Here is a 21,926-nt window from a genome sequence, read left to right as displayed (position 1 = left end):
TTTTCTGTCAGGACTTTCCCAGACTTTATCAAATAAAGTATTCGGTTCATGAGAGGGAGGAAACGTTATTGCAGGTTTCTTTTCCTTATACATACAGACCCTTTTATCAGGGACAGCAGGGTCCTCAGTGATATGCAATACCTCTTTAATAGCCACAATCATGTACTGAATGCTCTTTGCCAATTTAGGATCTAATCTGGAATCACTATAGTCGACACTGGAATCCGTGTCCGTGTCGGTATCAGTGTCTGCCAACTGGGTAAACGTACATTTCTGTGACCCCGAGGGGACCTGAACTTGTAATAACATATCTTCCACAGATTTCTTCCATGCTTGGGTCTGAGACTCAGACTTGTCCAATCTTTTACCAATGCGAGCTACATTAGCATTCAATACATTCACTCAATCAGGAGTCGGCGGTGCCGACATGGTCACCCCCACCGCCTTTTGCGTCTCTAATACAGTCTCCTCCTGTGAAAAGCACTCAGCCTCAGACATGCCGACACACGTGTAATACACACCCACAGACGCACTGGGCTTATAGGGGACAGACCCACAGAGAAGCCTGTCAGAGAGACACAGAGGGAATTTGCCAGCTCACACCCCAGCGCCAAAACAATGGGTCAGAAGAGTTAACTAAAATGCCCCAGACCTATAGCGCTTTTTATATTATATAATACTGCACCAAATAACCTGCCCCCCCCCACCCCCCCCCTGTTTTGCACCCTGATACTTGTTCAGCAGTGTGAGGAAAGACCAGCGTCTCTGCAGCCAGCGGAGAGGAAATGGCACAGAGTGAGCTGTGGGGACGAAGCTCCGGCCCCCTTAATGGCGTGCTTCCGTCCCGCTCTTTGGATTATACTGGCGGGGGTTAGGACAGTGTTATACACTAATGTCCCCTCTGGCCAGACTTTTTCTGAGGTATTTTAAGCTGCCCAGGGCACCCCCTCTGCGCCCTGCACCCAGAAGTGCTGTGTGTGTAAGCGGGAGCTTGGCACGCAGCGTCCGTCCACTGCGCGGTACTTCAGGAAAATGCTGTCACTGAAGTCTTCTTTCTTCTTCTACTCACCTGTCTTCTGACTTCTGGCTCTGTAAGGGGGGTGACGGCCGGCTGTGGGAGCGAGCATCTGAGCGTACCCAGCGATCAAACCCTCAGGAACTAATAGCTTCCTGTAGCCAGAAGCAGAGCCCTTGAACTCACTAGAAGTGGGTCATACTTCTCTCCCCTCAGTCCCACGAAGCAGGGAGGTTGTTGCCAGCAACCTCCCTGAACATAAAAAAACCTAACAAAAAAGTATTTTGAGAGAAACTCAGTAGAGCTGCCCTGTAGTGCGTCCAGTCTCACTGGGCACAATTCTAAAACTGGAGTCTGGAGGAGGGGCATAGAGGGAGGAGCCAGTGCACACCCCTTTTTCAAAGTCTTAAAGTGCCCATGTCTCCTGCGGATCCAGTCTATAACCATGGTTCTTTTGGTGTCCCAAGCATCCTGTAGGACGTATGAGAAAAAACTTTTTTCACCTGGTCATTATGGGGCATTGTGTGTAGAATTTTGATGGAAAAAATAAATTTATTCCATTTTGGAATAAGGCTGTAACATAACAAAATGTGGAAAAAATGAAGCGCTGTGAATACTTTCCAGATTCATTGCTGGCCAAGGTGGCCACACCAGTTACAGAAAGCATAGCTTAACACATCAAATAAATTTAAAGTTGGATCATTTGACCAATAAAATGGCACTCCTTTCAAAACAAAACTGCTTCAACTCAAGGATGTTGGTGGGTTTTCCTGTATGAACACCCCACTTCAGGTACTGCCAAAATATTTCTTTTGAATTATGGTGTGGTTTTGAACTTGGCTAAACAAAACAAGCTCAAATCATGTTGCCACCAATGAATTTCATACGTTGGAATGAAGGTCTTGCAGTGTTAAACATAGCATTTCACATTCAAGCCAAAAAGTACCATTTTAGACCTAACCGTCCACAGATAATTCCACCAGTAATATTGTTGGCACATCCAGGTAATGTTTAGCAAGCTTTCGAAGGTCAGCAATGTCCTTCTGGGACATTCTTCCCATGCACACTATTCTTGATCAGTATTTGCCTAATGGTGGATTAAGAGTGGCCCTTGTACATTATTTTGCGGTACTTTGTGATCTCCTGGAAAAATTAAACTTTGCTCTTAGAGGGATTTATTTACTCCTAGGGTGTGTTGAGTTTTCGCCATTCATACACCATCTACCATACGGTGAAGTTATGAAGACCAAAGTCTTTAGAAGTCATTTTGTAAGCGTTATCTAGGCTGATAAGCATCACATGTCTGTTTATGAGGCATTGAGAAATATCTTTTGATTGAGACATGGCATACATTCACAAACCTATGCAATGAAGACCAGACTTTGCTAGCAAATAGAGCAGGCCACCCAAACTCACACCTGATTTCATGACATTGTATGATTGATTGATTCCAATTACCCCCTTAGCGGAACGGATAATCCTAGAGGTTCAAATACTTATTACAACAGATACATCATTTTGATCAATAAATGCATTTAGAATTATATTTTTGTGAGTTTTCTTCTTTTACCTAGTTTAGGACTTCATTGAAGATCCCATTTTAAGACATATTTATGCAAAAATTAAAAGAAATTGCAAAGGTTTCACAAACTTTTTTTTCTACGCACAACTTTAACGATTCATAAACATTATTCCACAATATACCACAATTTCAAAGACAATTTAAAGAGTGCTCTTATTGGCTGAAGCTAGAAATCAATGATTTCACAATAACCATTACAACCTAGACTCCCAAGACACTTAAGGCTTCATCTCCATTACATTTTACTACAAAAGGAAATTGACCCGCATCTTTCAAACTGGCCACAAAAGGATAAATGCTTTATTTGTAAGTAGTTTTTGTAAGATCATAAATAGGGATTTAATTACAATGTACAATTGATAAAATGAATGGTCATGTAAGTTTTTGCAGTGTAGCACATGATGGGCTGGATGTAATTCCGAGTTCGCCCGAGGTGCGGGATGCCGGCTGAACTTGGACGTTTTTTTAAAGGGCAATCATTAACAAGGTATGGTTATGCCTTGTAAATTTCTGCCCCCTTTAAAAAATAAATAAAAAAAAAGGCAGAGTTCGTCCGACATCCCACACTCCGGCCGAACACGCACCACATTACATTGTTATAAAGAGGGCATCTCTGTAAGCCATGTTGTCTTTTGTGGGCAGCCATTATCTGGCTGGATAGTATGCGGGCAATATATACCCCTTCCACCCCTTAACCATTGGTTGCCTAGTAAACATATAATCAGATCAAGCCTGATTAGGGTTTCCTGATTGGTTGCAACATATTTATATTTCATCAACTGTTAAGGGCCCTAGAGACACGGCGATCCGCCGCCGAGCTGCTCGACTGCCAAAACGGCAGACAGGCGACTCGGCGGCGGCGGGGGGGGGGGGGGTGAAGTTTCTTCACTTCCCCATCACCCGGCTCCATAGCAGTGCAGGCAAATATGGACGAGATCGTCCATGTTGGCCTGCATGCACAAACGACGGGTACAAACGATGAACGAGCGCGGGGCCGCACATCATTCATCGCTGGTGCCTCCACACTGAAAGATAAGGATGGTATCGCGTTCATTAATGAACGAGATTGTTCATATCTTTCAGTAATATCGCCCAGTGTGTAGGGCCCGGCAAACAGCAGTGTAGATCAGCTAAGAAAGATGATTAGGTCATTGACCATACAATTAATCGATCCTATTTTCTTGTGTAGTTAATTGCAGGACAATGTTTCACTGGTTAGAAAACATACAGAATAAATTCAGTAAGAGACAAACCAGTTACATTTTAAAAATGAAAATGCTACACTGCATCCAAAAATAACCTATTAAAAAACAAAAAAACACAACTTGCCTACCAAGCTACGAATAACAAAAACATCAAAGTGAATACTTTTCATCATGTTAAATGTCAGCGTTTAAGAAAGAGGTCAATAGTTTGGCATATAACTGCAAATTAGTGAGATATACCATTAGTTTGACACATTACCTCTTGTAGAAAGATTCTAAGCAGCAGAGCTCTAACAGCCTGACTAAACTGGAATGCAGAACGGTACTTAGTGACTAATTATGCACAGCAAGAGCAAGAAGAAAGAACACTTGACAAATCTTACAAAATAACACAGCAAGTACCAAGACTGCTCTGTGCAGGTACTATGAGGTCGTGCGCCAGCTACTATATATTTATTATCCATCACGCAAGCTCTACATTTCAATACAGTGTCAGCAATTTAACCTTAAGTGTACAAAAATATAATTTAAGTAATTTCATAGTGGTACTACATGCTGTATGTTAAAAAAATCACACACACTATGGGGTACGTATTCGGTTTTGATTCAGATATAAGAAATGTTGTGGCCAAGAGCACATTTAGTGGGGGATTATAGTTGACCGGAACACACTTCCTTCTTCCATCAGTGTTCGCAAAAACGCACTATAGTGTGTATTTTACCCGATAACTGATGGTGGGGACCTAAAAATAAAAAAATGCTGGGTCCATCAGGTTGCGCTCTGACCAATCAGCAGCGCTGTCCTGTGCTGTCAATCAGCTTCCTTCTCCAACAGCGGAGGAAGGGGAGGAGACCACGGAGAGTGTGATCTCCCTCCCCTCACCCTCTGCTCCGCATGGAACCCGGAACCACTTAGGGGCTGTGGCGCCAGCCACCTATATTTATGTATAGGGACCACGATGGCCGGCAGGTGCAATACTAAGCAAAATAAACTAAAGAAAAAAAACAAAATGAGTTGAACGCCCCCCCCCCCCCCCCCCCCCATCACACACACGCTAGATCCCCTGGTCTCCCCGGGAACATGGTCATCTGGCGCACTGCGGTTGCCATGACAGCATTATAGCAGCCGCCAGGAGAGGAAGGAGCCCGTTCCTCATGGTGTCACAGCTCTCCCCGGCCTCCAGGATAAGATGGTGGATTACCTGATAAGCGAGGGCATCTGAAATGTCAGGATGATGGGCTCTCAGAGCAGCCACGTCAGGGCCGGAGATGGACTCACCAGCAAGTGAGTGACCCTGAGCGCTTTGCTCTATTGAGTGGACGCTGCCTCCTGTCTGTCTGCTAAGGAAATGGTTCACAGGAGGCATAGCAATTAGGAGTTAAGACTCGCTCCTTCATCCCCTCTACAGTGCCACCCTCCTCCCCTCTAACCTGCCGCTCTAGTCTAATCTGATCCCTCCTGTTCCTTCTCCTCCACCCTGTCATCCCAATTCTAGTTTGCTCCCCCTCCTTCCACTCAACCCTGCTTGCTCCCTCATTTTGGGTTGGGGCTGAAATGCCAGCGGTCAGAAAACCAACTGCGGCATCCCGCTGTATAGAATACTTAACCACCCCGCAGCCTAAACCTCTCTCCTCGCAGCCTATATCTAACCACCCGTTCCCGGAGGCCTAACCCTCCCCCCACAGCCTAACCTCCCCCTGCCCAAATTCGATTGGCATGCTGGCGCTGGGATTCTGACAAGTGTTGGGATTCCGGTGTCGCAATTTTGCCAGCCGGCATCCCGACTGCTGGGATCTTGACCAGATTCCCTCGTTCTACCCTTTTGGAGCTCCACAGGACAGAGGAGCTGGGAAGTTATCTGAAGGGATAACCCTAATATTAATCTGTAGTGTACCGCAGTGATTTAGTGTAGTGAGGGGGATATAGTGTAGTGATGTAGTTCAGCATATGGGGGGGATCTAGTAAAGTAGTGCAGCACAGAGGGGAATGTAGTGTAGTCATGATGTAGTGCAGTGTATGGGGGGATGCAGTGCAGCGCATAGTGTAATGTAGTGCAGAAATGTTGTGTAGTAATGTAGTGCAGCACATAGAAGGACATGGGGGGTAATTCAGAGATGATCGCAGCAGCACATTTGTAAGCAGCTGGGCAAAACCATGTGCACTGCAGTGGGGGCAGATATAACATGTGCAGAGAGAGTTAGATTTGGGTGGGGTGTGTTCAAACTGAAATCTAAATTGCAGTGTAAAAATAAAGCAGTCAGTATTTATCCTGCACAGAAACAATATAACCCACCCAAATCTAACTCTCTTTGCAAATGTTATATCTGCCCCCCCCCCCCCCTTGCAGTACACAAGGTTTTGCCTATCTGCTAACAAATTTGCTGCTACGATCAACTGTGAATTAGTAGGATGTAGTGCAGCAAAGTAGTGTAGCTTATCGGGGCACTGTAGTTCAGTGGTGTATGCAGGGAGTAATGTAGCACAGCGACGATGTGTAGTGGGGAACATCTTGCTATGGATGCAGCATGTCCATTAGGCAATGGGTGCATTTAGGGCACACAAGAGGCATGTGGGGTAACCACGTATGTGGAGTGAGCAAAGCCACAGCAGCCATGTCATTTTCTTTAGCATGGGTAGGGGGAGGCGTGTCGCCTGGGTGGTGTATATACTGTATGTGCAGTGTCGCTATAGATGGGGATGTCGGAAGGGCATTTTAGGGTTATGTAGAGTGATCTAATGCCAGGACAAGTGGAGAGGCTGAGTTGTATTAACAGGGAATTTAGAAAGGTCTGATAGCCATTTAACAACAATAACTTAGGATGGGACCCAAAACAATGAATAGGGATCCCAAATTTTATAAATAATGGGTTCCTGGGACCCACATAATTTTCATCCCATAGCGATCACTGTTCCACTCCAACTTTCTTTTTGCTTTTTCTAAAATGAAGCACCTGGAAACTCCCCTTGCCAGGCTCCAATAATCCACCCATCTATACCCCATTGTCTATGCTCCAGTGCCCCCTAGTGGATGAAGGAGAAATCTTGCTACTGCCCGCACAGAAAACTTTCACATCCTCTACACAGTGTATACAAAACATTGAAGGTCATTCAGATCTGATCGCTGGGCTGCGTTTTTTGCTGCATTCAGGTAGTAGCCACCTACAGGGGGGAGCGATGCTATGTGTACGCCAAGCTGCTAAAATTCTGTGTGTTCAGTCTCTGCGCAGCCCAGGACTTACTCCTACAGTGCGATAGAATCAGGCTGATCGCGGACGTCAGACACCCTCCCTGAAAACACTTTGGAACGCCTGCGTTTTCCCGAACACTCCCAGTAAACCGTCAATTACCACCCACAAACGGGCTCTGTCAATCATCATGCGAACGCCCGTGCAAACGGATATTTCGCACCATCCCATCGCTGACTGGCGATACCTGTTGTTGTCCGACGTGCATACGTATGCGCTGCTGTGACCTAATCGCACAGCAGCGATCAGATATGAATGACCCACATTGTTCTTAAATGGTGTAGATGCTTTACAACTAAGCTGTACAAACACTGGTCAGAAGGTTGGTTTACTAAGAAATGCATTCTGGGACTTGGTGAAAGCACAAACAGGAGCCTTCATATAAACATATAACTAGGTGCTTGAACTAGGAGAGATTGCACACTCTGCAATAACGCTCCTGATCACCAGCCACCCTTCCCATTTACACTGGCACCACTAGAGCACCACCAATCCGCCAGTACTCTCCGCCACCACTGCATACACCAAACTGGGAGTTTGGTGTATGCAATGGTGACGGAGAGTAGTGGGGTTAGTACATAGATCCATAAGTGTGTAAAGGATGGGAAGCCACAACCAGAAGCCTTTTAAGAGACTCCTTTGCAAACCAGGAACAGGTATACCCGCAACAAACAACAAGTAGCCATGCCACCGGCATCAGCTGACTGCAGAACCCTGCATGGGCAATCTGTCCTTAAAGGGATTTATACTGTTTGGACAACCAGTCTATACTAAAAATTACAAGCAAGACAGCTATCGGACACATGTAGGCCCTCAGACACAGGTCACAGTTTAGGTAATTCTGTGTGCGGGAGGCACGAAAGATGTAAAAGACATGTTGCTGAGCGTTAAGAGACATGGGGGGATATTACATAAAACATAATTATCTCATAAAAGCTGGAAAATGTGATATTTATGTTTTCTGTGGATGTTTTCTCCAGTGGCAGTTGCAGCACAGTCCAAAATTCAAACAGGGGAGCCACACTAACTGCCAGTGAGTCCCGAGCAGCAATGTCTGGCAGTGTTTAGAGTGGCAGTTGGTGTCCCCTGTTTAAATTGTGGCCTGCTCTGCAACTGCCACTGGAGAGGAGATATTTATCTCCATCTCCAGAAAACATAAATATCACATTTTCCAGCTTGTATGAGATAATTATGTTTATTACATAGCCCCCATGGTTACATTACTAAACCTTTTATTAGATGTTGATAAATAGGGCTTCAGAGGAGACAGGAAAGAAGCACCTACTTGTGTCCGCCTGACTGCCCACGCTGATGTATCGGTCATTGTTGGGGAGCGCTGTTTGATAGTAAGTTGCTTCTTCAGGCTGAGGGAGCTTGGCATTGTTTGCAGTGAGAAAAGCGACGGCTAACTCCAGATTCCCATTGCTGTCCTTTAAAAAAAAATATATATATATATAAAAAAGTGAATATTAATTTAATAAAATGAAAGATAAAAATAAAGCAGTAATCTGTGACGCCCACACAATTTCCTTTTATTAGATGTACTCAGTGTCATCTTTTTAAGAGTCTATTTATATTACACATAATGAACATTTTTTTAAAAGCACCCTTTGTCTGACATCACGAGGTTTGCATAGTAATGACGGATACATTGTGAATAATGTTTACTTAATAGCATGCCAGCGTTTGGGCACTAACATCATGATACTTGATGTATTCTAGCTGCAATACAAATATTTTTTATCTATCAAGATGAAATAAGGAGGAAAGGCTCATCGATGTTTGTGTTGTTATACTTTGCAGCACGCGCTGTCCTCTCAAAGTTTTAATGGTTGACACTAATTATTTATCTATTTTTTTATACGCCATCTGCTCCTGCAGGAATAAAAACTTCCACAAACGGATAAATCCCATAAGTGTATACAACTCATCTCCATTGTTTGTCTCAAAAAAAGTACCACGCCCATTCAGTCAGTCACAGAAACACGAACGTCTAGACCAGGGGTGCTCAACATGCGGACCTCCAGCTGCTGTGGGACTACACATACCAGCATGCCCTGCCACAGTGTTAGCAGGCCCTAACAGCAACACCGTGCCAGGGCCAAATGTTGAATACCCCTGGTTTTCAGTGACATCATTATCAGTGACCTCATTTAGTTGGTGAATTCAGGTCTGTGGACCGCCGGCCTCATCACAGTCTACAATCTTCATGATTACTATTCTACTGACTGTACAGTAACGTGGGGCAGATGTATTAACCTGGAGAAGGCATAAGGAAGTGATAAACCAGTGATATGTGCAAGATGATAAAGGCACCAGCCAATCAGCTCCAATATGTAAATTAACAGTTAGGATCTGATTGGCTGGTGCCTTTATCACCTTGCACATATCACTGGATTATCACTTCCTTATGCCTTCTCCAGGTTAATACATCTGCCCAACAGTCACATCCCGCAGACGGCTGCATCGTGCCACCCGATCAATGCCAATTATATAACTGCCAGTATATAGAAATGTGTTTAAAAGACTAATAAAATTTAAATAAAAAAATATACTGTATATATACGTTTTGCTCCAACTCCTAATCATCTTCACCCCTCACCCACTCTGTAGGTGACATATCTTCTGCTTTTAAATAAGGGAGGACAGGCAGATTAGAGCATGACAGATTATGTATTATTATGACTGAGGATGGTATCAGAAGGGAATTGATTGTACGTCTGTGGGAGGTGCGGGGAGTTAGCGGATGACCCAGCAGTGCTTGCCCTGTTACTATGGGGTACTGACTCCCTGCAGAAAAGGGGGAGAGGGTATTGTCCAGGAAGCGCTTACACTCAGTAACTAAATGAGATAGAGTAAAACTTACTTTTAGCGCTTGCTGAAGTACCTGCAGATCATTAATTCCCGTAATCTCCCGCAGCTGGTTTATAATTGTCTGCTGGTGCTAAAACACAAACCAAACAGGTAAGGTAGTAGTATTGGTTAAATAGTTCAATATCAATACAAGCATCTATTAAATTCACATTGATGCAAACAAAAAACAAAAAAAAACAACACAGCCCAAAGAGCGTCTTGCAAGCGTAAGGAATAACTTGGGGTCAGATTCAGATATGTATGCTAACGTATTTCGCAGCTGCGATTGTGTGCGCAGCACATGTGTGATATGATGCTAATGCTGCAGCCGCCTGGTAATGTATTCAGACGCCCACAGGCGGCTTTGCAGATCAAAGCAAATGTGTACAAACACGCAGCGGTGGTCACAGATCCTTCCATAATCGCCCATCTGATTGTCCCTATGGTTGCGGAGAATGGGCAGCTGGAACGGAGACGCTATCACCATGTTCTCAGAATACGAGATCGCAGTTGTCAGCTGACACATGCCCCACAAACAGTCGCAACGGCCCAGCGCCTTTGCCGCCACTCCTGGTTTCTTCCTCCTAAAGGTCCCTGACTGTCACTTAGTTTACGAAATAATTCTCACTGTGGGGCAGATTTATTAAGCTCGGTGAAGTGATAAAGTGGAAGGTGATAAAGGACCAGCCAATCAGATCTTAACTACCATGTCACAGGCTGGGTTTGAAAAATGACAGTTAGGAGCTGACTGGCTGGTCCTTTATCAATTCACCGAGCTTAAAAAATCTGCCCCTGTGAGTCAGATGTATTAAGCCTGGAGAAGGGATAAAGAAGTGATAAAGCAGTGATAAGCGCAAGGTGATAACACACCAGCCAATCATTGCAGATTTGAAAAATGACAGGAGCTGACTGACTGCTGCGTTATCACCTTGCACTTATCACTGCTTTATCACTTCTTTATCCCTTCTCCAAGCTTAATACATCTGCCCCTGTGAGTATCGCTAGGGTGTCTTAACCCGCATGCAGTGCAATCGTGATGCACGCATAGTCAGCTGATAATCGTTGAAACGTGTAAATATCTGCATTGCATCTCTGAATGAGGCCCTTGGACAGGTAAGCGGTCATCATTTATATACAGTATGCACTTCTAAAGTGTATAACTGAATAAGATATACAGAAGTAGAACAACATTTATCCTAATCGGGGGGGCAAAGGGAAGGGCTCATAAAAAACAAAATACACTTCAGCACCACATTATGTTGTCCATTAATGTGACATTTGGTTCAGCAAGCAGCCTGCAGCACTTTGTAAGTGAAAGTGATGGGTAATTTAGATTCTGGTTCCCTTTCTCTGTCACCTACAGCAGCCCGTCTCATTAGCTAGCTCTGCGATCTACTCCATTGCTAGATGCAATAAAAGGGATTCCAAGGCTCACAAGTCACAGACTGAAACAACCTGCTTACAAATCAGGACTTCATTCCGTGTAAACAAATGGGTCATGTGGACGTGACTATTTCAAGCCTCAATGGTGATGCATATCTAACCAGAAGCAATTACTCAGCAGCATTAATAACCGGCCTGCGGTTCACTATGCAAAGTATGAACTGCACAGTGGCAACTGTCTTTACATTGAAATGACATACACATATAGCAGCGGTAGCCAACCTGTACCTGTGGCACTGCAGCAGAACTACACATCCCAGCATGCCCTGCCATAGTTTTAGGATGCCCTAACAGCAAAACTGCGGCAAAGCAGGCTGGGATATGTAGTTCCGCTGCAGCTAGCGGTTGTGACAATATATTCACACTAGGGGGAAAGTTGTGGAAAGTCTATGGGCGAGATTTATCAAGCCTTGCAGAGAAATGAAGTGGAGGAGTTGACCGAAGCAACCACACACTGGCAGATCAAATGAACGATATGAACGTTCTCATTCATTAATGAACGAGAACTCGTTCATATCGTGCAGTGTGTAGGCACCAACGATTAAACGATGCGCGGCCCCGCGCTCGTTAATCGTTGGTGCCCAGACGCTTATGCATGCAGGCCAATATGGACGAGATTGTCCATATTAGCATGCAGTGCCATGGAGCCGGGTGACGGGGGTAGTGAAGAAACTTCACTCCCCACCTGCCGCCTGGTCGCCTGTATCCGCCATCGGGCAGCTCGGCGGCGGATCTGCCAGTGTGTAGGGCCCATTACAAATGACAGTAGCTGATTGGATGCTTCGGGCACCTACTCCACTTTATCTCTCTCCAAAGCTTGATACATCCTGCCCACAGACTCCATAACTGCATCAGAGGATACAGTTACTTCCAAATAGTTTGGAGATGAATGTAATCCCTTCCTCACTGTGACGATTTATTAACTGTAAAAGCAAGATCTTTCAGTGTGAATAGATGGTCAATATAAAAGGTCCTTTTAGTACCTTGAGTACAAATATTGCACATAGCAAGACAGGTAAACATGGTACAGATTTCATAATATTTTCAGAAAAAGATCTGTGTACAGTCCATGTAGGTCACCAATACGATCAAAATCATTTCTCCCTGAGGGTCTTTAAAATAGCATTTGGGAAGAAATCGCAGAGAACATAAACCTACAGCATTGTATGCAGTTTTTAAAATAGGTTTAATAAATGATGTAACAAAAACATCAAAACAAAAGGGAATGCGTTTAGCATCCTGATGGACGGAATGCCGGCAGCCATGTGACAGATGCCGGAATTTCGACACCACTCAGGAGACAAGCGCCGGAAGACAGCCAACATCCCGAAGGTAAGTATCGGGGTTATTGTTAGGGGTAGACACTGGGGGGAGGGTGTAGGCATTTTGGGGGGGGGTTTCAGCTGTCAATCACCGCCGGCTGCCGCAGCATGTGTTCGTGTGGCCGGCTGGTCGCCCGTACACACACAGCGATGCGCCAATACATCGGTAGATATATTGGCCATCGGCTGTGCTGCGGGGCTGACGCGATATGTCTGTGAACTCCGTCGTTCATATCGCCTGTACACACTGGCCGACGGACCCGCGATATATCGGCCGTTCAATAGAACGGCGATATATCAGCCAGTGTGTACCCACCTTTAGTAATTTTAAATCTAGGATATAAACTGGGGTTCTAGGGTGTCACCCAATGCAATAATCTCTCTCTCCCCCTCACCTTGGAGGTAGTGAGGAGACCATCACTGGATTTGCCATTGGTAGATTGGGTGGAACACGAGACCTCCGATCAAGGCTTAATTTATGGAATTCTTTAAGTCTAAGACAAGTTCTAATGGATTCCATCACTTGAGGCACTAGATGACTGTAAATCATTTACCACTTTATGAAGCCTACTGTAGATATATGTAATAGGGCTTTTTTTTTACCAACATTGATTGATTAAAATACAGCAACTGGCGTTCCACTCTTTATGGTTCTTTGCAATGCTCTTAGATGAGCCTGCTCATAATTTATTTTGCATTTATACACATTTTCCAGAACGCAAACTATGAATATGCCCAGTGAATATTATGGGGGGGAAGGGGGTTTATGTTGAATAAAAGTACAGTACTGTAGCTGACAGCTTCGAGAAGCAGATGACACAACTGCACTGCAAATGTGGGTAGCATCATGTATTGTACAAACCCCGTCAACAAGCGAAGATCACATGAGTAATATGTTATATAAAGCAGGCGCTTTGCCAGGTTATTTTGGGAGGGGAAGAAATGCATTTTTCCCACAAAAATGTTGTATTCTCTGGATAACTCAATCTAAGAGTTAACCCCAAGTGAAAGACTTGTAACAAACCATAGGGGGGGGGGGATACAATGTGGCAACCTCTATGGTGTGCAAGGGAAATTGTGCAATGACGGCAGACATGATTTACCATTCCGGAAAAGCGTGTTGCGTCGATGTCAAAGGCATTGAGGGGCAGATGTATTAAGCCTGGAGAAGTGATAAAGCAGTGATAAGTGAAAGGTGATAACGCACCAGCCAATCATTATGGGTTTGAAAAAATAAGATTTTACTTACCGGTAAATCTATTTCTCGTAGTCCGTAGTGGATGCTGGGGACTCCGTAAGGACCATGGGATAGACGGGCTCCGCAGGAGACATGGGCACTTTAAGAAAGAATTTAGGTTCTGGTGTGCACTGGCTCCTCCCTCTATGCCCCTCCTCCAGACCTCAGTTAGAGAGACTGTGACCAGAAGAGCTGATAGTACAAGGAAAGGATTTTGGTAATCCAGGGCAAGATTCATACCAGCCACACCAATCACACCGTATAACATGTGATAACAACCAGTTAACAGTATGACAAATAACAGAGCATCAGGTCAAACCCTGATGCAACCATAACTTAACCCTTATTGAAGCAATAACTATATACAAGTATTGCAGACAATCCGCACTTGGGACGGGCGCCCAGCATCCACTACGGACTACGAGAAATAGATTTACCGGTAAGTAAAATCTTATTTTCTCTAACGTCCTAGTGGATGCTGGGGACTCCGTAAGGACCATGGGGATTATACCAAAGCTCCCAAACGGGCGGGAGAGTGCGGATGACTCTGCAGCACAGATTGAGCAAACACAAGGTCCTCCTCAGCCAGGGTATCAAACTTGTAGAACTTTGCAAAAGTGTTTGAACCTGACCAAGTAGCCGCTCGGCAAAGCTGTAATGCCGAGACCCCTCGGGCAGCCGCCCAAGAAGAGCCCACCTTCCTAGTGGAATGGGCCTTAACTGATTTTGGCAGCGGCAATCCAGCCGCAGAATGAGCCTGCTGAATCGTGTTACAGATCCAGCGAGCAATAGTTTGCTTTGAAGCAGGAGCACCAAGCTTGTTGGAAGCATACAGGATAAACAAAGACTCTGTTTTCCTGACCCTAGCCGTTCTGGCTACATAAACCTTCAAAGCCCTGACCACATCAAGTAACTCGGAATCCTCCAAGTCAGTAGGAGCCACAGGCACCAAAATAGGTTGGTTTATATGAAAGGATGAAACCACTTTCGGCAGAAATTGTGGACGGGTCCGCAATTCTGCTCTATCCGCATGGAAAACCAGATAGGGGCTTTTATGTGACAAAGCCGCCAACTCTGACACACGCCTAGCCGAAGCCAAGGCTAACAGCATGACCACCTTCCACGTGAGATATTTCAACTCCACCGTTTTGAGTGGTTCAAACCAATGGGATTTCAGGAAACTCAATACCACGTTAAGATCCCAAGGTGCCACTGGAGGCACAAAAGGGGGCTGAATATGCAGCACTCCCTTTACAAACGTCCGAACTTCAGGTAGAGAAGCCAACTCTTTTTGAAAGAAAATGGATAGGACCGAAACCTGGACCTTAATGGAACCCAATTTTAGGCCCAAATTCACTCCGGACTGTAGGAAGTGAAGGAAACGGCCCAGCTGGAATTCCTCCGTAGGAGCATTCCTGGCCTCACACCAAGCAACATATTTTCACCATATACGGTGATAATGTTGAGCGGTCACGTCCTTCCTAGCCTTTATCAGCGTAGGAATGACCTCATCCAGAATGCCTTTCTCTGCTAGGATCCGGCGTTCAACCGCCATGCCGTGGTAAGTCTTGGAACAGACAAGGCCCCTGTTGCAACAAGTCCTGTCTTAGAGGAAGAGGCCACGGGTCCTCTGTGAGCATATCTTGCAGATCTGGATACCAAGTCCTTCGTGGCCAATCTGGAACAATGAGTATTGTTCTCACTCCTCTTTTTCTTATTATCCTCAGTACCTTGGGTATGAGATTAAGAGGAGGAAATACATAGACTGACTGGAACACCCACGGTGTCACCAGGGCGTCTACAGCCATCACGTGAGGGTCTCTTGACCTGGCGCAATACCGCTGTAGCTTTTTGTTGAGGCGGGATGCCATCATGTCCACCTGTGGCAGTTCCCACCGACTTGTAATATGTGCGAAGACTTCCTGATAAAGTCCCCACTCTCCCGGGTTGAGGTCGTGTCTGCTGAGGAAGTCTGCTTCCCAGATGTCCACTCCTGGGATGAACACTGCTGACAGTGTGCTTACGTGATTCTCCGCCCAGCGAAGAATTCTGGTGGCTTCCGCCATCGCCACTCTGCTCCTTGTGCCGCCTTGGCGGTTTACATGAGCCACTGCGGTGATGTTGCCTGACTGAATCAGAACCGGTTGGTCGCGAAGCAGGTTCTCCGCTTGACGTAGGGCGTTGTATATGGCCCTTAGTTCCAGGATGTTGATGTGAAGGCAAGTCTCTTGACTTGACCACAGACCTTGGAAATTTCTTCCCTGTGTGACTGCACCCCAACCTCGGAGGCTTGCGTCCGTGGTCACCAGGACCCAGTCCTGAATGCCGAATCTGCGGCCCTCGAGAAGGTGAGCGCTCTGTAGCCACCACAGGAGTGACACCCTGGCCCTGGGGGATAGGGTGATTAACCGATGCATCTGAAGATGTGATCCGGACCACTTGTCCAGTAAGTCCCATTGAAAAGTCCTCGCATGGAACCTGCCGAAGGGAATGGCCTCGTATGATGCCACCATCTTTCCCAGGACACCTGTTTTGGTTTTAATAGGGTCCTGACCAGTGTCATGAGTTCCTGAGCTTTCTCCATCGGGAGATAAACCCTTTTCTGGTCTGTGTCTAGAATCATGCCCAGGAAAGGCAGACGAGTCGTAGGAACCAACTGCGACTTTGGAATATTTAGAATCCAGCCGTGTTGCCGTAACACTTCCAGAGAAAGTGCTACACTGATCAGCAACTGCTCTCTTGATCTCGCTTTTATGAGGAGATCGTCCAAGTATGGGATAATTGTGACTCCTTGCTTCCGCAGGAGTACCATCATTTCCGCCATTACCTTGGTAAATATTCTCGGTGCCGTGGAGAGACCAAACGGCAACGTCTGAAATTGGTAATGACAACCCTGTACCACAAATCTGAGGTACGCCTGATGAGGTGGATAAACGGGGACATGAAGGTATGCATCCTTTATGTCCAGAGACACCATAAAATCCCCCCCTTCCAGGCTTGCGATGACCGCTCTCAGCGATTCCATCTTGAACTTGAACCTTTTCAGGTATATGTTCAGGGATTTTAAATTCAATATGGGTCTGACCGAACCGTCCGGTTTCGGGACTACAAACATTGTCGAATAATAACCCCTTCCTTGTTGAAGGAGGGGAACCTTGACCACCACCTGTTGAAGATACAATTTGTGAATTGCAGTTAACACTATTTCCCTCTCGTGGGGGGGAAGCTGGCAGGGCCGATTTGAGGTATCGGTGAGGGGGCATCTCCTCGAATTCCAGCTTGTATCCCTGAGACACAATCTCTATTGCCCAGGGATCCAACTGGGAGTGAACCCACTTGTGGCTGAAATTTCGAAGACGTGCCCCCACCGGGCCTAGCTCCGCTTGTGGAGCCCCAGCGTCATGCGGTGGATTTTGTAGAGGCCGGGGAGGACTTCAGTTCCTGGGAACTAGCTGTGTTGTGGAGCTTCTTTCCTCTGCCCCTGCCTCTGGAAAGAAAGGACGCACCTCGGACTTTCTTGTTTCTCTGTGATCGAAAGGACTGCATTTGATAATACGGTGCTCTCTTAGGCTGTGAGGAAACATATGGCAAAAAATTTGACTTTCCAGCAGTAGCTGTGGAGACCAGGTCCGAGAGACCCTCCCCAAACAATTCCTCACCCTTGTAAGGTAAAACCTCCATATGCCTTTTTGAGTCGGCATCACCTGTCCATTGTCGAGTCCACAGGACCCTTCTGGCAGAAATTGACATAGCATTTATTCTAGAACCCAGTAGACTAATGTCTCTTTGAGCATCTCTCATATATAGGACAGCGTCTTTAATATGCCCCAAGGTCAACAATATAGTATCCTTGTCTAAGGTATCAATTTCCTCAGACACGGTATCCGTCCATGCTGCTACAGCACTACACACCCAGGTCGACGCGATCGCCCGCCTCAGTAAGGTACCTGAATGTGTATAAATGGACTTCAGGGTAATCTCCTGTTTGCGATCCGCAGCATCTTTGAGGGTAGCCGTATCCTGTGACGGCAGGGCTACCTTCTTGGATAAGCGTGTTAAAGCTTTGTCCACCTTAGGGGAGGATTCCCAGCGTAACCTGTCCGTTGGCGGGAAAGGATACGCCATAAGAATCCTTTTGGAAATCTGCAGGTTTTTATCTGGAGATTCCCAAGCCTTTTCACATAACTCATTTAGCTCGTGTGAGGGGGGAAAGGATACCTCCGGCTTCTTTTCCCCATACATATGTACCCTCTTGTCAGGGACTGGGATTTCCTCTGTGATGTGCAACACATCCTTAATTGCTATAATCATATAACGGATGGATTTAGCCAATTTTGGCTGTAACTTTGCATCATCGTAATCGACACTGGAGTCAGAATCCATGTCGATATCGGTGTCAACAATTTGGGATAGTGGGCGCTTCTGAGACCCTGACGGCCTCTGCGACATAGGATCAGGCACGGGTTGGGACCCTGACTGTCCTGAGGCTTCAGCTTTTTCTAACCTTTTATGCAAGGAATTAACATTATCATTTAAAAACTTCCACATACCCATCCAATCAGGTGTCGGCGCCCTCGGCGGAGATACCACATTCACTTCTTCCCGCTCTGCTTCCACATAGCCTTCTTCATCAGACATGTCGACACAAGCGTACCGACACACCACACACACAGGGAATGCCCTTTTTGAAGACAGTTCCCCCACTAGGCCCTTAGGAGAGACAGAGAGAGAGTATGCCAGCACACACCCCAGCGCTATAAACCCAGGAATAACACAGTAACTTAATGTTAACCCAGTAGCTGCTGTTTTTATATTGTTTTTTGCGCCTAATTATGTGCCCCCCTCTCTTTTTACCCTCTTCTACCGTGTATCTGCAGGGGAGAGCCTGGGGAGCTTCCTCTCAGCGGAGCTGTGGAGAAAAAAATGGCGCTGGTGAGTGCTGAGGAAGAAGCTCCGCCCCCTCGGCGGCGGGCTTCTGTCCCGCTTAAATATGCAATTTTTGGCGGGGGCTCATACATATATACAGTGCCCAGCTGTATATAGGTTTAACTTTTGCCAAAAGAGGTCCAAAATGCTGCCCAGGGTGCCCCCCCCTGCGCCCTTACAGTGACCGGAGTATGTGAGGTGTGTGGGAGCAATGGCGCACAGCTGCAGTGCTGTGCGTTACCTCAGTGAAGAACGGAGTCTTCTGCCGCCTGTGAAGTCTTCTTTGCTTCTCATACTCACCCGGCTTCTGTCTTCCAGCTCTGCGAGGGGGACGGCGGCGCGGCTCTGGGATCGGACGGCGAGGGTGAGATCCTGCGTACGATCCCTCTGGAGCTAATGGTGTCCAGTAGCCCAAGAAGCAGGACCTAGCTTCAGAGAGTAGGGCTGCTTCTCTCCCCTAAGTCCCACGATGCAGGGAGTCTGTTGCCAGCAGAGCTCCCTGAAAATAAAAAACCTAACAAAATACTTTCTCTCAGCAAACTCAGGAGAGCTCACTGAAAAGCACCCAGCTCGTCTGGGCACAGTATCAAACTGAGGTCTGGAGGAGGGGCATAGAGGGAGGAGCCAGTGCACACCAGAACCTAAATTCTTTCTTAAAGTGCCCATGTCTCCTGCGGAGCCCGTCTATCCCATGGTCCTTACGGAGTCCCCAGCATCCACTAGGACGTTAGAGAAATGACAGTTAGGAGCTGATTGGCTGGTGCGTTATCACCTTGCACTTATCACCGCTTTATCACTTCTCCAGGCTTAATACATCTGCCCCTGAATCCCCAAACCCCCTTATACCGGAAAGTTGGGAATACAGGGGCAGATGTATTAAGCCTGGGGAAGTGATAAAGCAGTGATACGAGGAATGTGATAACGCACCAGCCAATCATTACAGGTTTGAAAAATGACAGTTAGGAGCTGATTGGCTGGTGCATTATCACCTTTCACTTATCACTGCTTTATCACTTCTCCAGGCTTAATACATCTGCTTCTAAATCTCCAGCCATCCCTCAACCCCTTGAATATTTTTTATGCTCAAGTTCTTGGGTAACCAAGTTAAATCCGGCTCCCTGCAGCCAGTTCAGTCTTAGTGGGTGACCTTGCTAACAAGTCACTGACCTTTACAGAGGTTCTCTCTAAGGGGGAGATGTATCAAAGCATGGAGAGAGATAAAGTACCAATCAGCTCCTGTCATTTTTCAAACACAGCCAGTTAGAAGAGGATTGGTTGGTACTTTCTCTCTCCAAATGTTGATACATCTCCCCCTAAATGATCCCCGCTGCTTCTTAGAACACTGTCTAAAGGTGTCTTCAACCTGTGACCTTCCAGCTGCTGTAGTACTACACATCCTAGCATGCCCTGCATCAGTTTTAGCATGCCTTACTAGCAAAACTGTGGCAGGGCATGCTGGGATGCGACAGTTTGAAACTCTGGCACTAATATATTAACAAGCTCCAGAGACTGCTAACATACAGGTTATATGGCAATATTCACGAGGGCCCAATGTTATTACAAAAATCTTCCTGTATCCATCCCTCACTCAAACTTATTTCCACATAGGATCTCCACCAGGACCCTTTCATTACCCTTTTATGCTGGGAAACCACAGAGGAGGACACTATTACGAGGACTTAAATCAATAATCAACCATTTTATGCAATGCAGACAGTACAGCAGAGCCGCATCATAACTCAGATCAAGGAGATTAAACTAATTCAGCTTTACTAATATATATGGCTAAGAGGCTGTATTAAGTCAGAAATAGAAAATATAGGACCGGATTCAGAGGGATCAGTACTAAATCCCGCTGGACGGGATCCCGGCGGTCGAAATACCGACGTCGGAATCCCGACAGGGGAGGCAAGCGGAACGCAGACCCTTGCGGGCTCGCTACGCTCGGCACACTATTATATTCTCCCTCTATGGGTGTCGTGGACACCCACGGAGGGAGAATATGTCAGGATTCTGCTGGTCGGGATTCCGGCGTCGGTATTTCGACCGCCGGGATTCCGTCTGGCGGGATCTTGACCGCCTCCCGATTCAGAGTTTGTTTGTTTGCAGTTATTTATATAGCACACACAAATTCTGCAGCGCTTTACAGAATATTTGGCCATTCATATCAAGTCCCTGCCTCGGTGGATCTTATAACCTACCAATCTATGGGGTTCATTTTTCAAAGAGTCATAAAACTCGTTGCATATGATAAACGATTTGTCATTCCGATACGATAAATCGTGCCATTATTGCTATAATGTGCACCCGGCCTAAGGAGTTGGGGTGGTAAAACAGTGTAGCAAGCCATGCGTATTAAGTTAAATGAGGTTTGGAAAATCCCCACATATATTTAGAACTAAAGACTTTCTACGATTTTAAAATTCAGAATGTTTTGTACTTGGCATTCTGTAAACAGGAATATCATGCTCAAATAGCCGCATATTAGGTTTACCCTAAAGCCATCGCTATTAACTAAGACTCAAATTGAGCAAGTTGTCCCGGACAGATTAGACGCTGAACAGCTTGTGCAGGATACCTGAACTTCCTGGCCTTTTACAAAGCCTGTATACATACAGCCCTAAGAAGAGAGCCCACGCCAACAGCTGCCCAGTTCTGTATCACCAAGATACCCTAGGGAGACTTCAGCTCTTAACTAGGAGCATACAAAGTTACATGAACCACAACTTGCAGTCTAATCATGTAGCTTATACGGTTTCCGGATAAAAACTAACAACTATTTGGCACTTAATAGTCAATTGTTTAATATACAAGTTGCTTAACCTTTTCACACAAAAAACGTAGACAAATTTTACTGGCTGCTTTCACCAGACTATGGCTGTCAAAAACTGCAAAGACAGGGCCGGTAATCGTTTAATTGGGTCCCTGGCCCGCAATGTTCACAAACGGCATGTAACATAATAGTGCTTCGATTTCAGGAAACAATGGGGCAGATGTATTAACCTGGAGAAGGCATAAGGAAGTGATAAACCAGTGAAATGTGCAAGGTGATAAATGCACCAGCCAATCAGCTCCTAACTGTTAATTTACATATTGG

The 21,926-nt window shown here is 45.9% G+C and overlaps 1 protein-coding gene across 4 annotated transcripts in view; it reads right to left on the bottom strand.

The window, feature by feature from the left end:
* Positions 1-21,926, bottom strand: part of USP25 (ubiquitin specific peptidase 25) — a 225,733-nt gene that overhangs the window by 149,951 nt on the left and 53,856 nt on the right. For 3 of the 4 annotated variants that reach the window (XM_063956354.1, XM_063956356.1, XM_063956357.1), the window contains exons 2-3: positions 9,915-9,992; positions 8,334-8,478 (exon numbers count right to left, since the gene is read on the bottom strand). In XM_063956354.1, coding sequence (XP_063812424.1) covers positions 8,334-8,478; positions 9,915-9,992 — 223 coding nt within the window. The remainder of the gene's footprint in view (positions 1-8,333; positions 8,479-9,914; positions 9,993-21,926) is intronic. The other variant, XM_063956355.1, reaches the window with a different exon arrangement.

This window comes from Pseudophryne corroboree, chromosome 2 (assembly GCF_028390025.1).
Source record: "Pseudophryne corroboree isolate aPseCor3 chromosome 2, aPseCor3.hap2, whole genome shotgun sequence".
Lineage (NCBI taxonomy): Eukaryota > Metazoa > Chordata > Amphibia > Anura > Myobatrachidae > Pseudophryne > Pseudophryne corroboree.
Note: the sequence above shows the minus strand (reverse complement) of the source record. Positions and strands in the feature narration are given on the sequence as shown.